Source organism: Blennius ocellaris (genome assembly GCF_963422515.1).
Source record: "Blennius ocellaris genome assembly, chromosome: 5".
NCBI classification, from domain to species: Eukaryota; Metazoa; Chordata; class Actinopteri; order Blenniiformes; family Blenniidae; genus Blennius; species Blennius ocellaris.
In genome coordinates, this window is record NC_137654.1 from 26263803 (window position 1) to 26288645 (window position 24843).

A 24843-nucleotide genomic window follows, 5' to 3' on the forward strand; every position below is an offset into this window, starting at 1 on the left:
TTGTTGATGTAACGCATTGTTCTCTGCTCGTACGTGTGTGGTGTGTTTTCATTATGAAAACAAGCAGCACCCACTAGTGGCCCTACATGCTAACATTGTTTTTAAGTGTTTCTACACGTAAACATCCATTTCAAAACGTTGTCATGTAAACCTCCAATTGTTATGAAGGCCCCAAATCAGATGCTCATTTTCTTGCTGCGTTGTGCAACTACTCTTAAAAGTGAATGTATTTTGGGATTTCCGGTCATTGGAGCAGCACCTTAACCAGGGTTTGTGCAGCGTCCCCGGTTTCCCACCAGCAGCTGTGATCGCTAGTTACTTAAACAATTTGCAGTCACCCTGTGCACATGTGCACCACCACGAGGGTTTGCTGGCAAAGCAGCTGCAGGAGCAGGCAATCCTTCACCTGGTGTAATTAATGTACCGTCATGATGAATGAACAAAGCAGCTACACAAATGTCCCCCCGGTTTTGTTTTGTCGAAGGCGGTTACACGTTAAGGTTTGAGAATACAAATTGGGTTCTTTTTTTAATTTGATTATAATTATTATTAGCATTTGGATCAGCCCACGACATAAGTGTCCAAAGCTCATATGGATGCTCTATATACATCCTGTATCTGGTTTGCATGAATATTAAAAGATTTGTGTAAGGTCCACAGTGTTCTGTTCTGTTCACAAAGAACATATTTTGAAATGGGAAATGAGCTCAGAATGCTCGCCAACTTAATTAGATTACCATGTACATTTGTGTGTGTGTGTGTGTGTGTGTGTGTGTGTGTGTGTGTGTGTGTGTGTGTGTGTGTGTGTGTGTGTGTGTGTGTGTGCGCCCATCAGAGCATGTACATCCATGCATTTGTGTTAATAATTAGATTACATTGGCCTCTGAGATGGCACCATTTGTTCTGAATCATAAACACAGAGCGAATTAAAATTCTGTTTAAGAGCCTGCCAAGAAAATTAGCATGGCGAGAAAGGAGGCACGCACACCCGACCACTACCGTCTTTCCTCTCCTCCACCCTGTTTTTTATTCTCCACCACGTCTGAAAGCCTCCTGCGTGTCTCCAGCTCCAGCCCACGTCGCTTCTCATCTACTGACTCGCCATCACTTTGCGAACGGAGAAGATCATGAGTGATACATAACCAATGTATCAGCTAAATAGTTCCTCTGAGAATAAGGTGAAGGAAATCCAGAGGTATTTTTTTTTCTTCTTTAGATCACTGAGATCACTCTCTGTGCCGCTTCTCTCCGTGTTTGTGATACATGGACTGATATCAATGGCTAACACCAGGAGACTCTGACCCCTCCCAGACGCTCATGTCCCTTCTCTATTGAGATAACCCTGAACATCAGCCGGCGAGAAAGAGGAGATGAGCCGGAATGAGGAGAAAAATGCTTTCTACAAACCATGACTGACTGCAACATGTGGATGTTTTAAATGCTTTACTCAGGTGTGTCAGAAAACACTGAATGTCGGTCATGGTCAGATTAAAACTAACAACTGATGTGCATATACAAAATGAATGCTTGAGAATTGTAAATAAAAATATGTGAATAGATTCTGGTTTAAACTGAAACTTGACTTTTGAGCATTTTGTCAATTGAATGTAACATTATTGATTTTTTTTTTTGTGGGTACATTTTCACTTGACTCTCTGAACGAAGGGTATTTCTCTTTACATTATATTAATGGGATAAGAATGTGAATCTTTTCATTAGTTTTGCACAGTTAAAACTAAATCCATTATAACTTTGCAACATTATTTTGGTCATTTGAATCCAGATTTTGTAATTTTCTGTTCTTTTGTGCAGAATTTCTTTAAACAAAATCTGCACCAAAAAAGGCACCCAAAGGAAGTGTTTCAATTACATTGTGCTCATTTAATATATATATATATATATACTTAGTCTAATTTTGCACTGTTGAAACTTCATTGTAATTTAGCACATTTAAATTAATTTGCAAGAGATAAAGTAATATTTTCCCTTCGAGAATAGATGATCTCTTTTTCTGAAATTGTATCAAAAATGAGGTTTTATCAATATGAAGTAAATCAGCAGGGATCAGCTCAGTTGGAGCTTGTAGATTTCTGCACAAATGACTCGTATAACCAGTCACTCAAAAAAATTAAAGTGTATCGTCACTATTGAAGAAACTATTGCAGGCTATTTTCTCCAACCCGTGACTGCACAACTAACCGATTACTCCAACTTCAACAAAGCAAAGTTTGCATTCTGCACCATATTATTTGTAATATGTCCCACAACCGGCCGCCATTTGTGTGAATGACTGCCCCAGGATTTATGTAAAGCCAATGAAATAACCTTGCAGAGCATCATTTTGTTGTTACAACAAGCCATGACTTAAATGAGAGCGAGCGATCGGAGGCAGCAAGCGAAATGAAAACGAGTAGACGAGCTTTGGGAGATATACATCTCATTATGGTTTTTCCCTTGGCCTTACACGGAGCTCTTCTAAGTGGAAAATATTTCCTACTAACCAGACTTTAATAAATGTTTTTAAGCAGGATTAAATTAAAGTGCAAATTTACAAACAAAGTGAGTTAGAGCCATTTCCTGCTCAGGCTGCCTGGAGAATAGGTTCGAACTAATTACTGAACAAATGTTACCAGTGACCAACGGTTGGAATCATCAAAGGAAGTGTTCAAAATTTAAAAAAGCGGACACAACACAACAAGGCATGAGCTGTGATATTGGTGATGCTGCCATGAAAGATGGTCGACTCATTGCTACTAAATTAGCCTCAAAGCCATGCTGTCAGGGTGAGTTTGTAAAAAAAATGCATAATACAACAGCTTTAGGAGAAGATTTTTGGACATTTAACTGTATTTTGCAGCAGAAGATTTCTTTAAAATTGGCTTTTTGTTGAAATTGTTGTAATTTTTGGTCGGAATTGTTTGGCTTTTGTGGGAAAAAAAATTGGCGTTTCATACGCTCTGCAACAACAAAGAAAAACTTTAAAGTTTAAATTTAAAGGTTATTATTGCACCATTTACCCGTCCACTCCACTCGAGATGAAATTGGGCTGTATGTGGGCCCCTGATATAAAATGTGCTCGACACCCCTGAGCTAGAAAGCTTTGTCACTTCAACATGTGCCATTTGTGAAAAAAAGATGGATACTAGAGATCAATCCCAATAGAATGTCAATAAATAACCTTAAAAAAGACATTATGGAAGTCAATCCGATCTAAAAGCATCACCCGTGACTCTGCCTGAAAAAATTGTAGATAAATGGAGACTTTCCAGGCTGAGGTTTGAGAATGCGCCGTCCTCGCGCACAGCATCCCCGAATGAGTGAATGAGTGAGTGACCACAATCGGAAAGGGTTTGCTCACAGTGGCAGCTCCCGCTCGCGATGTGACAAAAGTAAAAAAAACAAAAAAAAAGTGGAAGAGAGAGGACGAAACGCTGAGCTCTGGCTCATAGATTTGAAAGGAGGAAAAACAAAAAAACTGTGGGCGTCTGCGCAGAGGGGATCATCCCTGTCGAAAAATATGCCATAAATCATCCAACTGCTTTAGACGCACTCAATCAGCCTGCATCGACAAGTGCACAGAGAAAAAAACCCTCTGCATATCATCGTTGACTCTTCCTCTGATTACACATGCTGCTCCTTGCAGTTTCCTTTCTTTTACCTTAACGAAACCCCCCCCCCAAACCTCTGCACTAATCATCCTCACTGATGTGTCTCCCAGACCGGGCCTCCCGTTCTCCATCACTGATTTCTATGCTACTTTCAACGCAGCTCAGACGAGGGAATTATCTCTCCACACCAGCAGCATCACCACCGTCCTGCTAAATCACGCAAGCTATTAGTTCATGGGACGCATGGCGCGTCCTGACATATTGGCCCCCGCCGGCCCCCCGGCTGCCACCACAAACACCACCACCAGCACTGCTGCCACTGTCGCCGCAACCGCCGCCACCCCCACCCGCCGCCACCCCCACAGCACACGATTTGTACTAATTTGTGCTGCAGGCGAGATATTAGGGCGGTGAATTGGGTATAAATTGTTAATATGTTCAGATGTATTAACGCAGCATTACCACTCAGCCGTTAACCCGGAGCAGAGCGCGCATGCGCGAGTGTGTGTGTGTGTGTATTAGGCCGTCAAACCCAGCGGTAATTGTTAACTGCTGACTAATGTTGACTTATCACAGACCCTCTGGGATTTTCCAGGTTCCTTTACACATCTATACCGCATCTTTACGTGGAGCTGACTCGTCCCCCTCCCTTCTCTTGTCTCTGAAAGCCACTGCAGTGTTTTGCATCATTTGCTTGTTGTTGTTTGGAATCTTGGATCCATGTGAGATTATAATAATGTCTCTTCTTCCTTCTCTGCCGTTCACTCGTTCATATAAACGTGTCAATCTGAAAGACACAGACCAACAATGATTGTATTCAATCCAAACGCCTCCTCTTCCTCCTCCTCCTCGTTTTCTCGTTTGTCACTCAGTAAACGAAGGGGAGAGATCTATCGCACGGCGGCCATGTTGATGAGGATTTCATTCTGTCTGAATTCCCTCGCTGTCAGAGGAATAAGGACGGACACTCGTAAATGTCAAGCTCTGCGTATTTCACGTTAACGGGCCGCGGCGTGTTCGCGTGCACGCGCGTGAGAGTTATGATTGTTGTTTAGGTGGCTCCGTTGTAGCCGCGTCGTTTCGCAGATCAAGATGAATTGCCGGGTATCAGCCTGTTTACTTTGTGCGAGACACTGGACAGGCCCATATGTTGCAGTGCACGCCGCCATTCAACTCGCTGTGTACAATGCTGCCGTCACCGGCACACACAGTCCATCCAACACACAGTCACATCTGGATAGTTCTCAAGTAAAAAGTTTGAAATGAGTGGTGGGGAAAAAAAATGGATTGAAACACAATCAGTTTGTTTTCATTTTCAACCTGTGGTTGAAATCCTGTTTATGTGATGTTAGCTTCTCATTAGTTATCGAATGATACAAAATTGAAATGGCAAAAAAAAGCATTCTAAAAAAACAATTGAGTTATTTAACAATTTTTGTTTTTGGTTTCCGACTAAAACACATCACTATCCTCACCAGGTTCTCAGTAAACAAAAAGGAAAGTACATCTCTCCTGCAACCCTGGAATAATTTATATTTTTTTCTGATTAATACCACTGAAAACAAAACGAAACAAAGAAATGCACAACAAAACAAACCGCAGTTCTTACCGAGTCAGCACCGGATGAATCAATATGATCTTTGAGCAAATTTGATGATGCAGCATTTAAGTTTATTTTGTATTGCTTAAAGTTTATTTTGTCTTGCTTTAAGTACTTCAAAGCATTTTTAAAATTATACATTTTAAAGCTTGTTTACTTTATGACTTTCTTTGTGCTTTGTTAGCGACTGCAAGCTTCACAACAAAAGTGCCATGTCCGACGGGCACATGAGACCTAGGCATCTTGAGGCCCCCCGGGGGCCACTTGTGATCAGAGTGTCACGAGGAAATGTTCAAACTAATGAAAACTACTATTATTATTGGCTTGATTACATCTAAAATGGTCACATTTTCCACTTTATTGGCCACCATTACATTATTGATTGTGTCTAGCAATTGTTAGGTCACAAAATTTGTAAAAAAAAAAAAAAAAAAGAGAGATTAAAAAAATACAGTATTCTTATTTAGGAGAAATCTAATCATGACTTCCAGATGAAGACTAGGAAAGAAAAAAGTTAAGCAGAGCAACAGTGGCTCATAAGAATCGTGTAAAGAAAAATAGCTTTTTTTTAATCAAGATATACTTCTTATACTTAATAATTCTTATACTTGTGTCTCGGCCCTCAACAGGAGTGTTAATTTCTCATGTGGCCCTTTGGGAAAATGAGTTTCCCCACTCCTAGGGTACACTGTCGGCATGCTAACGTTATTGAAACCTTCATCTTAAAGTGTGTACACTATATAACTATATATAACTGATCTACCTTAATGCTGTTAAAATATATTTCCCAGGTGAAGATATTTTTTCCCTTTATATTATAAAGACCTCTATTGGTCATTGAACGCTGACAGGTGACCTGATGAGCTGTATGATTGGTGCACCAAGCTCATCTCTTCCTAAAGCCTCGTTCTTGTTGTGTCAGCACTTTTCTCTCTAACTGCATCATCAGGACAGATCATTACATCCTTCCACTCCTTGCCTCTCTCGCCCCTCTCCGTCTTTCATCCCATCCCTCACAAACAAATGAAAGGGAAACCCTGGCGTGTCGGAGGATGGCTGGCAGCAGAGCCAGAGGTGGAAAGATGAGAAGAGAGAGGGAGCGAGGAGGAGGCTGGGGGTTGGAGGCAAAGAGGAGAAATGAGAAGGGAAGGTGGAGAGGAGTAAAAGAGTATCCTGCTCTGACTATAAATGGTGTGAGGGGGAGAGGAGAGTTTGTGTTGGAGGGGGTGATTAGTCTCCGTTAGGGCTCCATGAGAGGGGGAGTGAAAAACCACCAAAGTCGAACTATTAGTGCAATGAAAGTGAAGCTCCAAGTCGGTCTGCTGAAAACTTTCACTCTCATACTGGAAACAATGAGTCTAGACAGGCGGCGACCACAATGTGCCATTTCGTACAGTCTCCTGAACTGTTCAGCTGCGAGTGGAAGAATCGGGATATTGGCATGACACAACATGACACTTTAATCATCAGATATCATTAAAATTACATTGCACGGCTCATTACGTCATCAACAATTACACGGGGAAAAAAAAAATCAATGTTCTCTACATCTTTGGATGATACACTGGGCCTGATTTACTAAAGGTTATGTATAAAGTGCCAGCTGCATGCTCACGCTTACAGATTGCAGGTTTTCCATGTGATCAACTCAGAGTCGCACTGACATCACACGCAAAGACGGATCGTCAAACGAGTGGTTGGCGTGCATTATTGCCTGCTCGCCATGAAGAGATTGGATGGAGCGCCAAGCCTTGGCATTCACAAAATGAAATATGATACCACGGAGATAAACGTGTAATGGAGGGAGTTATCCAGCATGTTAGAGCATTAATGTAGAGAGTTGATCTGTCACAAAGTCAAAGCGGCGGGGCGAAAAGAGGAGCAACAGTGGAGATTCAGAAATGCCTTAAACAAGGAAATTCTGTTATCATGAAGTCGGAAAACAAAAGTCACGGTGGGCCAGAAGAATAAATGTCTCATAACCACAGAAACAGCCGCGTCTATGTCGAGTGGTTTTCAGATATTGTGAATCATTGTGTGATATGAATGAAAGCACACCCTTTATCGAGTGTGCGTGTCTGTGTGAAGGTCTGTTTTTATAGCACGGCTCAGAGTAAAATCCTGCCCGGATCTACTGAGCAGTTAAAAGTAAGAGACTGTAAATTATGTGTTTTGCCAAAATATCAAGAGGAGGTGAAGGATGGTGTGTACATCACCAGCGACATTTGGACCAGCAGAGTTACCCCAATGTTGCTCATCAGTTTGTCATTCTCATTAATGCGGAAGATTCTCCAAACTGCTGACATCGCTCGTCCTCTCCTCTACCTGCTGCTGATGTTTCTGACGGATGTTGTCACCTCATACCCGCCAGGTTGTATCAAGGGTCTGTTAAGAGTATGAGTACTCGGTGCAGTATTGGACCCGATACTGGTATCGGTGTAACCCTAATCATCAGATCTCTGGGATCCATCCCAGCACTCCTCCACCTTTTCACTGGATCATAAAGAAGGTGGATGGATTTATAGCTATATATGTTTTTGTATTCCTTCTCCCCAAACCCGTTTCTCGAGAGTCAGAGCGTTCTGTTCTTTGCTATGTTGGTGCCTGTGCATCTGTACCTTTACAAGCGCACTTAGCAAATCAGAGAGACCAACAGTGAAATAAGACACAGAAAGCCAAGGGCAGTGAAAAGAATGAAAGAAGAAAAAAAAAAAAACATGAACCTACTTCCTATATTTAGTCTTTCGCTTTCAGATGTGGGAGTTTGTCCAGAAATGATTCCATAAAAGGTATTTGAAATAATAAAACTCTTACATCATTGCTACTAAAATCTCAACAATTCTTATCATCTGGCGATTACAGGTGTATCTTCCTCTATTATTAGCCAGCGCAGTGAACATCCACAGTCTGTTAACACTCGTGCTGTGTGATGGAGTCTCCCTTTTTAAAAAAGTGTGCAGGGATTTATTAACACCCCCCTCTATCTCTTTTGCAGTTGGTTGTATTGCTGTGAAATACCTTCTGTCTCAGCAGACAGTTCTGGCTCGGCGTCACGAAAATGACATTAACAGTTACTGTCTTCCATTTAGGTGAGGTGGTTTCAGCCTCCTGGTGCTGTGCCTGCTGGCTCGCTGTCACACTGTTATGGCTTAGCGCCGCACTTGATGGAAGGCGGCCATCGTTAACTAAACTGGTTTCACCGCTGCTTTTCTTGCGATGACAAGTGGAAATGCCCACCATGAGAACAGTCTGTTGGCAATAGGAACAACAGCAGCAGCGCATGTCCCCCTCCTAAGAGTTTTTGTGACGTGTAATTATCAGTAGCGGTCCAGTTCGCCGGAGTAATTGAAAACACATGTGCGTGTAAGCTGCAAACCTATTATAAGCTCTCCCTGGTGTTTTCACTTTTCACTTCCTCCTAATTGGACTTTTTTTTTTTTTTTTTAATGGGATGCACACTTACTGTAGTGCTTTGCACTCTTGCGAGAGAATCTTGGTTCGCTCAAGGTTTTCTTTCAAAATAAATATGAAAAAGTAAGGTTATACCAATATTGCTGCAGTATCCTGTCCGATACTGCATGGAGTACGTCACATACTTTACAATGGCAAGCTGGAGCATGTGTGTGCATGGCACACAGCGAGCTCTGTTCCTCGGTCTACGGTATGCAGTAGGCAAGGTGTAGATCGATGTGAGGCATTGCTCTCTTCATACCATAGGCTGTAAGGCTGCTGAAGCTGAGCGTAGGGTCGACACAGAGGCTGCACATAGCCTCCGCCTATTGTTTGTGTATTGAATATGAATTAATGACATTTAATGAGTACTTATATCGGTACTCGGTATCAGCATATAGTTAAAGGTTAGTACTCGTACTCGGGTCTTTAACAAGTGATATTGGTGCATCTATAAAAAAAAAAAAAAGTGGGAGGTCATCAGTAACTCTGTCTGCGTCCTGCTTTTGGGCCATTGTAGGTGAAGGCCCTGTTTCCATGACGACGTTCCATGTGACAACACGTAATACGTAAAAAAAAAAAGTTGACCATTTCCACTGCAGCAGTGGACACACTGACAACGGTGTAGTTCGTGTGCCGGGCCATGGGAGGGCAGTGTTGCTTGTTTTTGTAATGAAACCACACATCCATGTGTGCAGAGAACAATACGCTACAAACATGAACAAAATGGAGAGAACCTGATATCCGTATGGGCTGATGATGAATTGGATGCTATCAGGTCTCAACTATAAAACCACCGATATGGACTAGAACACCAAAAAAACAGATCGCGAGTCATACCACTACGGGGCCGCCATGTTTGTTTACGAGCACATGAGCAGAATTATTTACCACAGGGGGGGTTGTGCATACCTAGTAGCGGCGCTTTGTCACCTCCGGCAGTCTCTGAAGGTGGGGAATCACAACCGTGAGAAAAAAGTTCCACCTTGGGAGCCGGTATAAAAACTTAACAAATGCAGTGGATCTGTATACTGGTGTCGTGTAAAAATTTTGCAAATACACTTCGCTGTGGGTTAGATTACCATGTCATGATGATGCATGCAGACCGATCTCTCCAGGACCGTCTGGACGAGATGAAATGTTAAGATTAAAAACAACAAAAGTCCTGCAAGTACTTTTAAAAGGGTGCATACATTTCTTTTTATTTGGCTGTCACAGCCCCACAAACTAAAGACATTTAGCTTTTTATTTGTTTATTTAATTTTTCTTCTGTTAAAGGAAATGATTGCAAAGTTGTTGCAACACAGCAAATATTCTGTATTTGCTTCAGGCAGCTTGTATAATTCACTTCAAACCCACCGGGAGAGATATTAAAGTCAGTTGTGGAGTTTTGTTTTGAAAAAAGAAAAAAAAACCACTTTAACATTGTTTGTTTGATGCACATTTCACTATTTTTCTTCAGTTTTATTAACAGCGTTCATGGATTTTTGTGGGACCTCATGGAAAGTGTTGTGTTTATATTTACATGCTGCATGTTTGTTCTCGGCTCGGCCAAGTCTTATTTACACTCATCACATCTCACAAGGTCAGTGTGGACGATGGGTAGTTATTAGCGGCACTGTGTAATCATAGCGGTGTTTTTAAACAAAAATGTTGTAATTAAAATGCCATAAACACAATTGCTTAATTAACAAATTAGAATCTTAATTATTCAAAGAGGCATTTTTCGAATTAATTAGGTTACCTTGACTTTTTCCCTGCTAATATTCCTGTGCAGATTTTTTTTACCTAACAGAGAATCGTATCACACGCTGGAGATACAGGATTAGATCAAACTAAACTTAAGTGCTATTCACTTCAGATTGAAGTGAATAAAATATGTGGACGGTGGTTATCTCGTAAAATGAGGTGAGGCTCTGAACAGCAGGCGGAGATCAAGCGAGCCAAAATATGACTTTCGACCCTCCTGGATGCCACCTCGTACAGTTTAAAGCAGCCCAGTCGAGCTTAAAATGACTGAAACCTTTAGTATCATGACCCCCGGTGTAATTTCTGATGTCTGTCTGAAGCACACACTGTCTGGTATTGATCCTCACAGTGAGCACCGTATGCACAAAAATACTTTAAAAACACACACACACACAGAAGATATCAGAAGTCCGAGGAGACCTTGCTATTCCTGGGACATTCACAGATGAAAAATAGAAGAATTTCTATAAATCTGACCCAAAATAAGCACAAAACACTCAGTGAGGGATTGAGTGATTTGTGCTTTAATGCAGCCCACGGAGTATTTACAGTGGTGTTCTGCAAGGATTAGTTGTGTGAGAGGATTTAGGAAGCTGCATTACTGCTGTTTTATTTAACTCACAACAGCAAAAGACTAAAAAAAAAAAGAAAAGCCTCTTAAACACATTTAGGTTACATGAGAGGCCAGCCCAGATAGTTAGACAAACACCATGTTTGTGTGCTCTTTAAAGACCTTTGGCAGTAAGGGATGTGCTAAACTCTCTCTCTCACACACACGCACAAACACACACGTTCAGACATACCCGAGTTTCTGTGTTTAATCTATAATCTTGTAATCTGATGAAAGTTGCCCTGTGCAGCATATGCTGTGCATGAAAACACTGTGTCATGTTGGTTAAGGCGATGATGATGATGAGAGTGAAGCATATGCAGATACTGACGGGATCATCAGAGTGGGGAACTCACCGAGAGAGCGGAGGATTAATGCAAAAAGACTGAGAGAGAGAGAGAGAGAGAGAGAGAGTGAATGACGGAGAATGAGAGAGATGCAGAGGCAGCATATCACACCCACCCCCCACCCCCCACCCCCCTCCTCTCTCTTTTCCTCTCTACCACACACTCTTTCCTAGCATCAGCATTGATCACAGGACATCGGTAAAGTAAAGAGCAGCCCATCCATCAGTGCGCGGCCGTGGAGATGCCGTTACGAATACTGAAGCCGGTCTCCCAGCAGCACAATCCCGCGCACGCCGTTTACTACGTCAACATCTTAACAAGCAACACGGAGCCACTCTTAATCCAGCAGAGTCCACTGCACATGAGATTGTTACCGATTCTTTATTATCCCTGCTGACTTGCAGAGGTTTGGAAAACATCACAGAGAGAATCTAAAATGGGATTCAGTCATTGTGAACAAGTTATGCGTTTCTGAGAACTGCAAATCAATTAAGAAGACTTGAGCACAGAAGGTAGAATATTTTGCAATTCCAATATCGTTTCAGGTCATTTTTTTTTGGAGCCATTTCTTTTTTCGGTACACTGTCGTCCTTATCTGATGTAGGATTTCAGCTCTGCTTTCTATTCGTGAAACCACTGGACTGCAAGCACTCCACTTTATCACCTGGAATCTTCTACTGTGGGGCTGTGCTGCTGTGATAAATACAGCTTTGCCCCCCCCCCCCCCCCCCCCCAACATTGAGAAACTACGCAAGGTTCACTAAAATTATTAGGGTTTTCTAGAAAGATGTAGAAATGTGTCAACATTCAAATTAATTCCTAGAATTTGACATGGTATTCTGACCATAATATGAAATAGCCTGCTATATTTTGAGTTCTAGCTACATGTGGCCAAATGTTATATACATTTGAAGATGTAAAATAGTGTATTGAATATCCACGATATGTCTTGTGAAGCACATATTGTTGAAATTGCACTTCTATTTAAATTTCAGGTTTGTCGTGTTGTAAAAGGATAGTTCGTTAAAATTGACTTCCTAATGAATCCTTTGTTTTAGTGCAACAGACATTTAAAGTTCTAGTTATATGTATATCATGTATATAGTTATCTCTTGAGATGAAATTGCACTGAAGTAACGCGAGTCATACATCTAGTGGTTTTTAGTACAATATCATGTTGATAATAAAGTCGTGCCTGAGTTCCCAAACATCCTTTGACTTTGTCTCCTCTCATTAGAGATTCCTCCAGATTATCTGAAATTTTTTTTTTTTTTAATTTCATTTACTACAGATGGCAAGATTGTCTGTTTTCACCATTTTCATGTTGAAGAAATTTTTACCTGCAGATTTTTAGATCATTGAATCTTTGCTTGGGAGATTTTGTGTCTCTTTTAACATGGTCCTCCAGCTGTTTTTACTCAATACAACCTACTTTTCCCATCTTTATTTGCACCTGTTCCATGTTTTTGCAATGTGTTATTGCCATTTTGTTCAAAATGAGATGATCATTTTCATAAAATTGTGAAAATGTCTTGCTCTCAATTTCTGGCATATATTTGCATAAAAATGTTTTGACAATGTGAGAATCACATCCTTCTATATATAAATACACTTCAGTCCTTCAAACTTTTCAATTTTCTCCATTTCAGCACAAACAATCTTGGACCTGAATTAACCTTTCTATTTCATACATTTCTCCAACCATGCTGGATTTTATTCCCAACAGTGATCATCCATTATCTCTGCATGAATCCGATTGAAGCGCTGCCGTCTGCTTTTAATGGATTGCTTTGGGAAAAAGTAAGTATAAACCTGTGTCTCTACATTTTGTCTCAACATATATGAAGCTCTTTCTTATAGAGGATAAGTGTGTTACATCCATTATTCACATAGCTTCAAGCGTGCCAACCCCATGGGGAAAACTCTAAAAAAGAGGTTATTCTACTTTAGATCCAGCCAACAGGAGACAAGCAACTCTTGGAAAGTGTACACATGTACCGTAACTAAAGAGGCTCGAGATGAAAAAGACTGCAGCCGGGTTATGATAGCCACCATAACAGCGTTAATCTGTCCAGCTCATTCTCTGAACATGTAGCAGAGGAAAAACAAACGCTTTGGATGAATCCCTGCCTTTCCTGAAAGTATCAAATATCCGAATGGTTCAAAAGGTAACATCCTGCCTTTTGCTTCGGTTCCAAACACCTGGTCATTTACTGAATCTCCTGAGAGGGGAAATCAAAAACATGGAGCCTGAAGAGGAGGGAAACCGGGAAAACAGACCCCAAGGAGGAAGAGCAAAATGCTTTGAAGTGCTCAGATCATGGCTGTTGCAAATTAAAGAGAAATAACACTTATTTTTCACAACCTTTCAACAAAATATCCAGAAGTGTGCCGTGTTAATCGAAGAATCTGAACAAATGAGTGGGGAACCTAACTGAATACAGATTCTGATTCTTCACAGGTGCCCAGCGTGACACAGCCGGCCAATTAATGTCCAGCGATGCCTCGTAGCGCGTATGGAAATGCTGGCGCAGTTCATCCTGATTTTGTCTCAACTTGGAATGAAGAGGAGATCTGAGTGACTTCCTAAGAGGGTTCATCGCCGGGGCAGCGATACCCGGAACTTTAGAAACAAAGACTGAGCCACTGGCTGTTACGAGATGAAACGGCGTCTGAAGGGACGTCGGAAGGACGACGGTAAACAGAGATGGAAGCTGCTGTTGGCTGCACACATTTGTTTTCGTATTAGAATATTGTATATTAATCTTCAGACGCATTATGGCCAGTCATCTGGCCTACACCAATACAAAACACAGACTTCTCACTCGGAAGATGTCGTGCCTCTGTTGTTTAGTCGTGGGACATTTTGTGAACATGGATTGGGTCACTTTTGCTACATTATGTATCCAATGACCAATTGTTTCTAATATCTAATATCATGACTTTCATCTGCAAGTCATAAAAGGTCCAGAAATGGTTTGATTGGTATAAAGATGGTGATATATCTGTATGTTTTGCAGTTTTTAAGGCTTTGACACCAAACTCTTGTTCTCTTTCACCATTATCACGATGCCAAATAACACAAAATGTTTTGTCAGAATCATGTTCACCCCATAAAACACTTTTGTTACGCTTAACATTGATTTTTCCCTTCAAATGATGACCTTTTCATGTGTGATTTCCAATTTGATCGTTTTGAGGTGCCTCTTCTCACATCGTGTTTATCCAAAGTGCCTTTTTCCTTAACGCATCACTGAGAGGACTTGAATTGAAGCACAAATAGCTGATCCCTGTAAAAAATTTGCATATTCATGTCGGCTGGATATATATGTGTTAGTTGTCTTTATTTGACTTGAGTTTGCTTCCTCTCCCACTCGAGAAGTATTTAATCATTGAATCTAAGAGCAACCAAAGCACGTATGGTGAACCGCTTCTGTTCACTCAAGAATATTTTTTTTTCTATTGAAAATTAAGATATCGTAATATCATAATCAAAAACAAGGGAAGTGGCATGTTGATGCTGAAAATATACCTCTCTGCTATTCCAACAAAATGTGAAAGGATTAATTGTAGGTTTATGCTATGATATACAGAATTAATATATTACTGAGCATCAATAAGTCAATGGGCATAATTTAAATATTTCCCGCCAATGCCTGTTGCTGATGTGTGCAGTATAGCCTGAACAGATCACCGGGTCAAACACAGAGAGACAGGCATTCACACCGACTCACATTCACAACTGTCAGTCCATAAATCAAGCGTTCAAGGCGACTTGGCTGTAAAATCACTGAGAGCGAGAACTTGCAGGCACCACACAACCCCCCCCCCCCCCCCCCCCCCCACTTGCAGTGAAGACAGTGTCAATCACGACCTTGTGACCAGATAGTTTCCATGCATACATACACATGCAAACTCTGCACAGAGAAAGTTTGAACCACCACAGCAACGTGCAGACCTGCCAGTTTATTTAACAAGTTAATTATCAAAATCTGTTCTAAATCCTGTCCTGTACCTCAAAATGTTCTTCATACTGTTAATTATCCCATTCCAGTATGTTCTACACAATTCAAAGTTTTGTGTATACAGCACTGGATGACTCAAGAACTTTCAGGCCCCCAAAGTAAACTCCTCTGGCCACCCTTGACTCTAATAAAAGGAAGTAGTTTGTATTGGTTATGCATATTTCAGTGCATCTCTCCTCTCTTGCCAGGAGCTCGGTTGAAAGGGCGATACCCATCTCAATGTCACTTTCATGTAAAATGAAGCCAAAAAGAACTGCAGACACAGAATTGGAAATTCAAATGCATGTGTCTCTAAGACTGTGTTGCCTATGAATACCAAAGGCGAGCATTGTACAAACACATAAGAACAAAAGCGCTGCGCCACCCACCAGGCAAATACCTCTGGAGGACAAATTGGAAATTGAATCATAAACTATAAAGAGCCAAGGTTGAGTTCAGCTGCGGAAGAAAAGAGAGACTGGATGGAGGTGGAGAGGAGAAAAGAAAGAATGGCTGCATTAAATAAAAGTTCACTTTTTCTCTCCTGCCCCTGCAGAAATTCACGCTGAGCTACCTGATTGAAATTTCCTGGTTTAATAGCTGTGAAATAAAGCAAAAGTTGGGAAGGGGAAGAAAGGGAGCATTTGAAACAGAGGGCAAAAGAGAGGAAAGGAGTGGAGGAGGATCCACTGGGGAGAAGGAGACTCGGAAACTCAAAGACTCGCAGACACATCGGGCCTAATGGAAGGAGAATTACTTTATGACTTGTAAAAACTGCAATCAAGGCCACTCATTACCGTTTTAATAGTATCTCCTTGTTCTCTCGCCAAACTTTGTGTGTAATCTGTCCTCGGGTCTTTCTCGTAAAAGGAGATTTGGATTTCAATGAGATTCCCTGAATGGAGGAAGCTTGAGTAACCGTGAATACAGCGGATTAACCAGATGTGGAGAGTCAATAGATTCTTTGCTTCTGCTTCAATAATCGCACCGATGTACCAGACTAGTTCCATGTAAGGTGGCTAGCGAGCTAACGGGTAACGATTTGCACTAATGAACACATCGAGATGCTCCGATGAGGCAATCTCCCTGTGCAGCCACAGAAAACTCTCCATTTACAACAATTAACGCTTATCCACAGCAAGCACAGCCACCAGACAAGCACTGTACATTTATTCTCGGTATTGCTTCTATGGCCCAGTTCAACTGGATAGAACAAAAACAGGGAAACAGATCACTTACGTGCTGTTTTTGGCCTATCATCCACATGAGGCGGCGTTTTACAAGTGTGACAACAGGATTTCTTTGAACACGGGTCCCAGGGGGCGAAATTTTAAAGTGCTGGCTCGTGCTGGCTCGTGCCGTCCAACCAACAAATGGGTGTGGATGGCAAAGTCGGCAGGCAAAGCTGCTCAATGATCTTCTCCATGTCATTGAAGGAGATCTTCCCAGATGCAGAGCGGAGCAGATCAAAAAGTGCGTCGGTACAGACTGGTAGAGTTTATAAGTCTTATCAGCACTTTTCCTCCCAGATGTTGACTTCTACTCATTCCTCCTGTATTTCTGCATCCTTCTTTATGTTTTTTTGGAGGAGCATTGCTGGTGGAAGGTGAACTATCCCAGGTTGTCACCGTGCTGTTTTGTGCTCGTCTGTTGTCTTCCGGCATCTTGTCCGGGATGCGTACTTTTGTTTGCGAATACGGGACTATTCCGTTTTTTCAAGGGATGGTTGGCAACCCTATAACCAAAGGAGGAATGCTCTTTCACACTGGCTTGGCAGCCTTAAAACATCCACACATATATTCACACACTTCAGCTGCTGGCAGGTGAGGTGTTGGCCCGCGTGTATGGAGCAACGTGAGCTTTAGCGTCTCGACTGAGGACCATTGGACATATGAACGGATGCACCGTGGAGTTGGAAATTGTCACGCTGCACCAACAGAGACACCTGAGCCATGGGACCAGCTTTAAAATTCTCCAGATGCGTTTCAGGTACAATGTAGGATCATCATTTCTCTGTGGCTTATCCTCAGAGGTTAATACCGTCCTGTGGAAGGCCATATCTGTTGGGTCGCAATGTTTTCTGTGTGTGCAGAAAGCTTTCAAGAGCTCAGGGTTGGTCAGTCTGGAGATCTGGTACTTTTTTTTTTTTTATGAGCTGAATAGATCACCTGTGTTTTTTTTGGTTTCTTGCTAGGGTGGTGGTGCACTGGAGCAAACACGACTGGGACTCGAGCTGTGGCTTTTGTTGCTGTGTGCTAATTTGGAAGTCCCTTGTACAGCTTTATTGTGCACTTTACCTTCTGAAGTGTGAACACAAAACAGAATTATTTTGAAATCAGAGTCAGAATTCTGTTTACGGTGGTCAAGTAAGTCTGTTGCCGATCTTTAATTTTCCTTGGAGAAGAAATTGCGCATTTTCTTGGGTTATAACTATAAAGTTTTTAATGAGTACTGGTGTGAATAAGTGACATCAGATTCAAAACAAATTCATAGTATCATAATATGAGATTGCTGAGCCAAACAAGTTGCACACATTGACAGCAGAATGACAGCCCTGCAAAGTTCAAACATAGATCATATACACAACATACGGCTGCTGCTTGGTAACCCAATCACACCCCCATGGTCCACTTATGTTTATGTGTCTTCCGGCACAGGCCATGAATCATGCTGCCTCCTGGCAGAGTACGTCTTGTCGTCCGGCGTCACCTTTATACTTTAGCAGATATTCATTTCCTGCATTTTATGGAAAACAACAGCTCTGAACACGTTGCACCCTTGGTTGAAAGCCCATTCAGTTCATTTGATGATTTTCATATTTAATATTTCAACAAACAGGCCATTTGTATGACATTAGAAATAAATGTATCTTCCTCACATGCCCGGGATGTGTGATGGAGTCACGTCCGAGTCTGAATAAGTACGAGAGATTATCCTGTGATAGATGACAAAAGGCCAGAGTGCCTGTAGCCAGTTATCAGATATACCCCGGGCACATTAATAACATCATGGTTAAAACAACACATGAATTACCAAGGACAGACTGATTGGTGAAGGTGAATATATGCAAATTCAGTTACTTGGAATTTGTCAACAACACAAACTGAAGTACGGCAAAGCAGAAAGAAAAAAGGAGCCAGAGGCTATATAACACGCATAATGATGAACAAATGGACAGATCATAAATAACACATTTTACACTGCTGTATGGAAATGTGAGTCAGTCTTCCGAGGGATTCAGGATGAGAAAATTACATGTAACTGCAATTTAATAAGTGTGAAACTTCACAAAGACTCATAAATGCTAATTTTACCACTATTCATTACCGAGATGGAGCCCGACCTGTAACTAAAATTGTTAGTCTATGATTAATACGTTGGCCGTAAATAAAGCAAAATGCAGGTTAATGTCAGCAGCTGCTCTGTGAGATATTGATATTCAAAATGAGTGATGACGGGAGGGAATTAAAGGTTCTCCCCGTCTGCCGCCTTCCACCGCTGGAAACAAGAGCGTGTGCTGTCATTTCAGGTGAGGTGTGGAGCAGGAATCAAATAATATTGCATTATTACATTCCCCACCAAAAAAAATATCCCCTTTGGCTGAATTTTGGTTCATTTTGTCAAAAATGAAAGAAGAGAAGCTCAAGATGCAAAATAAAAAGGAAATCACTACAAATACAAAATTATTAAATTACTGACAGGTATTTTATTATTGGTTGTTTGAAGAAGTCTTTATTTCCTTAATTAAAATAAAAATATAATGTGATTATTGAATATTGGGAAATGGCGGAGATTGAATACGTTTTGCTTCTTCCTAACACTTTTCAGACATTTGTGTTTTATATATTCATGTATATAAGTATGTATGTCTATCAGTGTGTGTACATTGGATATAGATTTATTTATTGAATGTGTGGCATGTATTCATGATATACGTATTTACAAGGGATTTATACATTTGTGTGTGTGTATAGGTATAGCTATATAGAGAAAAATGCATAAGGGTGTAAATGGTTTCCTTTTGTGAGTATCTTTTTTTTTGTGTCTAGAATGAATCAATAATAGAATATAATAAATATGCTTTTTTAATCCCACAGGGAATCTTTCAAAATAACAATAATTATGGCCAATCGGTGCACTATCTTGCCATGATTTGAGCGTGTTAATCACTATAAGAGTGGGTCGTCCTGCTCGCTTGTTGCAGTATGTAGGTGAGCAGTCCTCTGCAGATGTACAGTAGGTGGTACCTCGTGACAAACGAGACTCGCAAGAGACTCCACGCTGTCACAAGTCCCACCTACTTCTGAATGATCAAACTCAACTCCCTGTGTGATGTGATCAGATCCCTCTCTGAACTGAGCCCCGCGCGCATGTTCCACTTTGTTCAGATATATGTCACATTACCGATGCTCTCAATGCCCATTTTACTCGAACTTTGCCACTCGCGCTGAAGTTTCCATCTCCCATCGTGTCACTCACGCAGTGTGGAGTGTTTGCGCTGTGCTGAGAAAGCACTTGGTCCACTTGTCTATGTGAACAGCTTATTGTGAGTTTAGACAGGCATGATCTTCACGGTGTCAAAAGGCAACACCTACTCAGTTTTTTTATGTTTATTGTTTAAAAAAAAGCAGCAGTGATACTGTGTGTGTATTACAAAGAGGATAACGGCATGAAGAGTTTCTTACTCATGTCTGACATGAAACAACATACTCTGCGTGTGCGTGGCCCATTGTAGATGCACATAGATGCAGGCGCTCAATCACATGCCGCGCAAAGTGAACTTGTGTTGCTTTTAAATGTCAAAGTGCCGCCAACCGACAAAAAGTCGAGTCGCCAGGGGGGAGGAGATTTTTATGTCTGCAGTAAAAGGAAGAAAACGCCTCCTCTGCACCACAAAAAAGGAGCCATTAGAGTACAAGCAGTAAAATTGCAACAAACTCAATGGCAATAAGTTATGACTTTAATAATCTGTCTCTGAAGCCGTTGTTCGTCTCATTATTTGCTCTGTCTGTGTTTCTTTTGCATGGCGCAACGTAAACACTCTCCCCGTCTCTCCACCAGTGAATTAAAAGCGGAAGAAGATGCTTGGATTTTTGTGTGAGCATGAAAAAAAAAAAAAAAAGAAAGAAAATTCACATTTGTAATTTTCAGCTTGAATTTTTCACAAGCCATATGGAGCCATGTTGTAAGGCCGAGCGCAGAGTGCAGCATTACTGTGGAGCAGCCACTAAGGAGGACAGACAGTCTGTCTCCGCACATCACATTAGAGAGCCACTTTGACCGTGCACGCATGTAGACGTGCGCTTCGTGTGTTTGTGTGGGACTCCCTGCCCGCCTGCGTGTGCTTGCCTGCCTGACTGAATGCACATGTCCCGATGCTTGTGTAAGGGCGGTTCAGCACTTGCGTCTGAGCCCGATATCTCTTTGTCCTCACATCTCTATCCCCCCCCTCCATCTTGGCAGGTCCGATGCCTTTCAGAGTGACTTAAGTTCTTAGTAGCCTCTAATCAGTGGCGATGTATGGAGATTGCGGCCTATAGACTGAGAATCAATGACTCGACAGTGTGTGGTGAAGTGATCAGCATAATCGCTGTTCTGCTTTGCTTCAAAATCCAAGCCAAGCTGTTTCTCCAGGACTGCTGGCAAAGCCGCTGAGACGTTTCACCGAGGCCGTCGTACTTTGTCTGAAAATAAGATCTCATTGTAGGAGATGTGTGGAGTGTTACAGCGCTGCCGAGTATGTTGAAGGCCTGTGAATTTCACACATTTGTGGAGTGATGTGTATAATAAAGCATGTGAATAAGCAAAGAAGACAGGCGGGATGGATGGTTTAGCAGATGGAGAGACACCAGTGGCAAAAGAGAAGCATCTTATTCTATTCCATCTTGAGAGATAAAAATCTGGAGGAGAAAAGGGGAACAGAAGCTATGAAGGCACACACATGCACACACACTTACACATGCATATGCTGAGACTTCTGTCACTTTCCATTCCCCGTAAATTTCCCGCGGTCGCCATTACCAGCTTCAAATCTTGAAACAATAGTGAGCGACTTTCACACACTGGCTATGTTGTGCCACCCACTGCAGAAACTCTTGAGCTCAGAGTTATCATTTCTGTCAAGGCTTCGGCTACAAATCAATTTATACGAATGACGAGGATTGAAAGGAAGAGATTAACTTTGGTAATTCCTAACTTCACAATTAAATAAGTTTGAAACCGGTTCAATAGCAAAACCTCCAAAAAATAAATGTTTATTTAATTATCATTGCAATCGTGAGTGATTACTCTTTGTAAATGCTGCTTAGAGCCAAAATTAGTCACAATGTCCCAGATGCAGTCATAGCATGCAACAAGGGATTATTTTGGGTCAGAGAAATTCAACTGGAAGGCAGTTTCCAGACATTTTTAGTTAGAGGTGTGGTCCTATTTTCTTGATTTATTTGATGTGAGTGGAACTGGACTGCAGGGGGCTGTAATCAGATTACTGAAGACACTGAAAGAAAATGACCATTACCTGTGTTCAAAGGGACTAAAGGCTGAAACGTCCCCAATTTATCCTGAAAACATTTATCTCGAGAAGAAATTAATTCATCAGTTTCACATGTGTTGAATTAATACTAACATTACTGCCTGATTGAAAAACGGTCATGTTAGATCAGTGTTCTTGGTACTTTGTGGAATTTCAAAGCTAAATTTAGCAGTGCTATTGTTAATAATGTTGATAAAGCGAAATACCTACAATCAAATTGTGTGTGTGTGTGTGTGTGTGTGTGTGTGTGTGTGTGTGTGTGTGTGTGTGTGTGTGTGTGTGTGTGTGTGTGTGTGTGTGTGTGTGTGTGTGTGTGTGTGTGTGTGTGTGTGTGTGTGTGTGTGTGTGTGTGTGTGTGTGTGTGTGTGTGTGTGTGTGTGTGTGTGCGCGAGAGAGACAATGTGCGCGAGTTGAATGAGTAACAACATCAACCTTGAAGTGACCTAAGGGATTGTATTCAGTAATGATCTGATTACTCGTCTTTTCTTTTTCCATCTCAAGACAACCTGCAAATGGATAATGCTGTAACTCCCTGATTACAAGTTACTCTACAATCAATCATCCATTAACAGGATGCACGCACATGCAATTATGCCTATGCCAACACACACATACACATAATTACTGCATCTATTTCAGAGAAAATGCAATAAAGAACCTGCAACCTAATTTGCAGCTCTACGGAGGCTATACTTCATTTCTCGTGACTTTGATATTTATATCTCAGACTGGCTGCTTTTGGTTCTTTTATTTTTTTGTGCACACCTCAGCACTCTTTTTTTTGAAAGCCCGCTGAAGCACCGCGTTGAAAGTGCGTCTACATCCGCTCCCCATGCCTTTTTTATCACCCCTCCATTTATGAAAATGTTTGCCCTTGCCTTGTCAAAAAATCTCTCTGTGAGAAGAGGAGATAATGTCTGGCAGCCAGACAACAACAGCCGAGTCAATCTTGCACACAAACACACATTAAACACACACACACACACACACATACAAAGTCGCGGTTGTAGTTACTCACATTGCACCAAGGACATACGTTTTCTGTGCATACACAAAGAACCTTGTTGTGTCCAAGAATAGATGAGGAAACTTTCAGTTTCGGCACAGAAGGTCATAGGACTGGTAGATATCTGTCTAGTGTTCACAAGAAAAGGCACAAACCCGTCGATCACTTTCCATTTCAGTCATGCTCTAATGTAACATCTGTGCCGGACAGATGCTGAGATACACAATACACCGACTGCCGTATAAATATCTCCGGCGTCGGTGACGTTAGCCGCGCGGTAACAAGACAACCGGTTCAGATGAAGGGCAGCTGGTGCACGCCACTTATCTCGACATGAAAGCCAAAGGCAGAGCTTAGCATTTTCGAGCCATCACTGCATATCATATTTAGTTAAAACACAAACACGAAGTCCACTATCATCACTTCTTTCTTTGGTCTGCGGGCAATTTTGTCATCATCAATTACTTATTTCAGTCAGATAAGTTTTGTTAGCATGTTAGTCACATCTCCACTTTGGATGTTTTGCTCCACCAGACCGGAAGAGTCCGAAAATAGATTTTTCTGGATAAATTATTGTGGCTGTAAAGCAGAGAAACCCTCTTTGGTGCATCAAAATGGAAGGTGAGTCTGTGGTGAGAAAAAAATTTAGACAACAAAGACTTGTTCGTATTTAAATGTCGGATCTTCTAATAGTTGGTGAAAATATATTACGAGTTAATGGATCCGTTCAAGATAACATGTAAGTGAAGAGAGCACTTTCCAGTCATCCATTACAATGCGATATGATATACAGCCATCTGCAAAGTTGAAATCATTGAGTTTCTGTGGCACTAAACCATAAATGTCCTGCAAATATACAAGTGTTTGCATGTGGCTGAGCAGCACGACTTCAGATGTGCTGTGCTGCTCATTAAAACCACCCAGAGGCGTCGCACGCAGGTGATCACTGCCAGCCGGAGATACCTTCACTCCAGAAAGGGAGTGAAAAGAAGCGAGAGGCCTCTGGGCTCAGTCATTCTCCTGACTCAGCCACTTGGCCCACATGGGAGGGATATCACACGACGAGGGATTTCTAATCCACAAAGCTCACTGCTCACTGTCTGTGCTGTAACCCTCAGGCATCTTTGTGAGTCGCCCCACCCTGGTGGGACTGCAAAGTCACAAAAGCCCCTGAACTCAGAAGACCTTCCTTGTTGGATTACTCGTGTCCCCTTTTTCTTTTATTAAAGAACTTTTTTGTGTGTGTGTGTGTGTGTGTGTGTGTGTGTGTGTGTGTGTGTGTGTGTGTGTGTGTGTGTGTGTGTGTGTGTGTGTGTGTGTGTGTGTGTGTGTGTGTGTGTGTGTGTGTGTGTGTGTGTGTGTGTGTGTGTGTGTGTGTGTGTGTTCATCCTGGCAACCTGCCTCTGTGGTCTCATATTTCATTGTGAATCCGACCTCTGCATTCCCCCGGGTGGCACATGCTCCGTTCACTTTGACGTTACAACATGTGAAATGAAATTGGCTGCAGAGGCGGCGGTCTGCGGCTGCGCTCTACAATGGAATACCGTGCATGGTGTAAACGGACAATGAGCGGCTAAAAGGAACGGGCACTCGTACGTCCACCTACCTGTGTGGCTGCGGTGTGCATGTGTGAGGGAGGCCAGGCAGAGGGACAGAAGTAGACTCCACACACCTACTCCACAAATGCATGGACCCCGTTCCCGCATTCTGTCAGTGAGAAACACATGGCTCATGTTAGACATCAAGGACAAAAAAACAAACTGATATATTATCAATGAAAGAGATTGACGTTCCTGTTTGAAGCAGAAACATCATCAATACCCTAAATGGTTCTGCTCTATTCATGTAATTCAACATTACACACTTTTTTTTTTACTCAAGTATTGACTCGAGCGACTGATTCAGATGTTGTGCTCTCATGTCCAGCTCCTCTGGGT

General features: G+C 41.8%; 1 protein-coding gene across 1 annotated transcript in view; it reads right to left on the reverse strand.

The window, feature by feature from the left end:
* The window catches only part of LOC308130543 (chemokine-like protein TAFA-2), a gene marked incomplete at both ends in the record, with an annotated part of 42658 nt that extends 18046 nt beyond the window's left edge, over positions 1 to 24612 (reverse strand). Inside the window, one exon of the mRNA XM_080496946.1 lies at positions 24513 to 24612. Within this exon, the coding sequence (XP_080353072.1) occupies positions 24513 to 24612 (100 nt within the window). The remainder of the gene's footprint in view (positions 1 to 24512) is intronic.
* Positions 24613 to 24843: the final 231 nt, after the last annotated feature.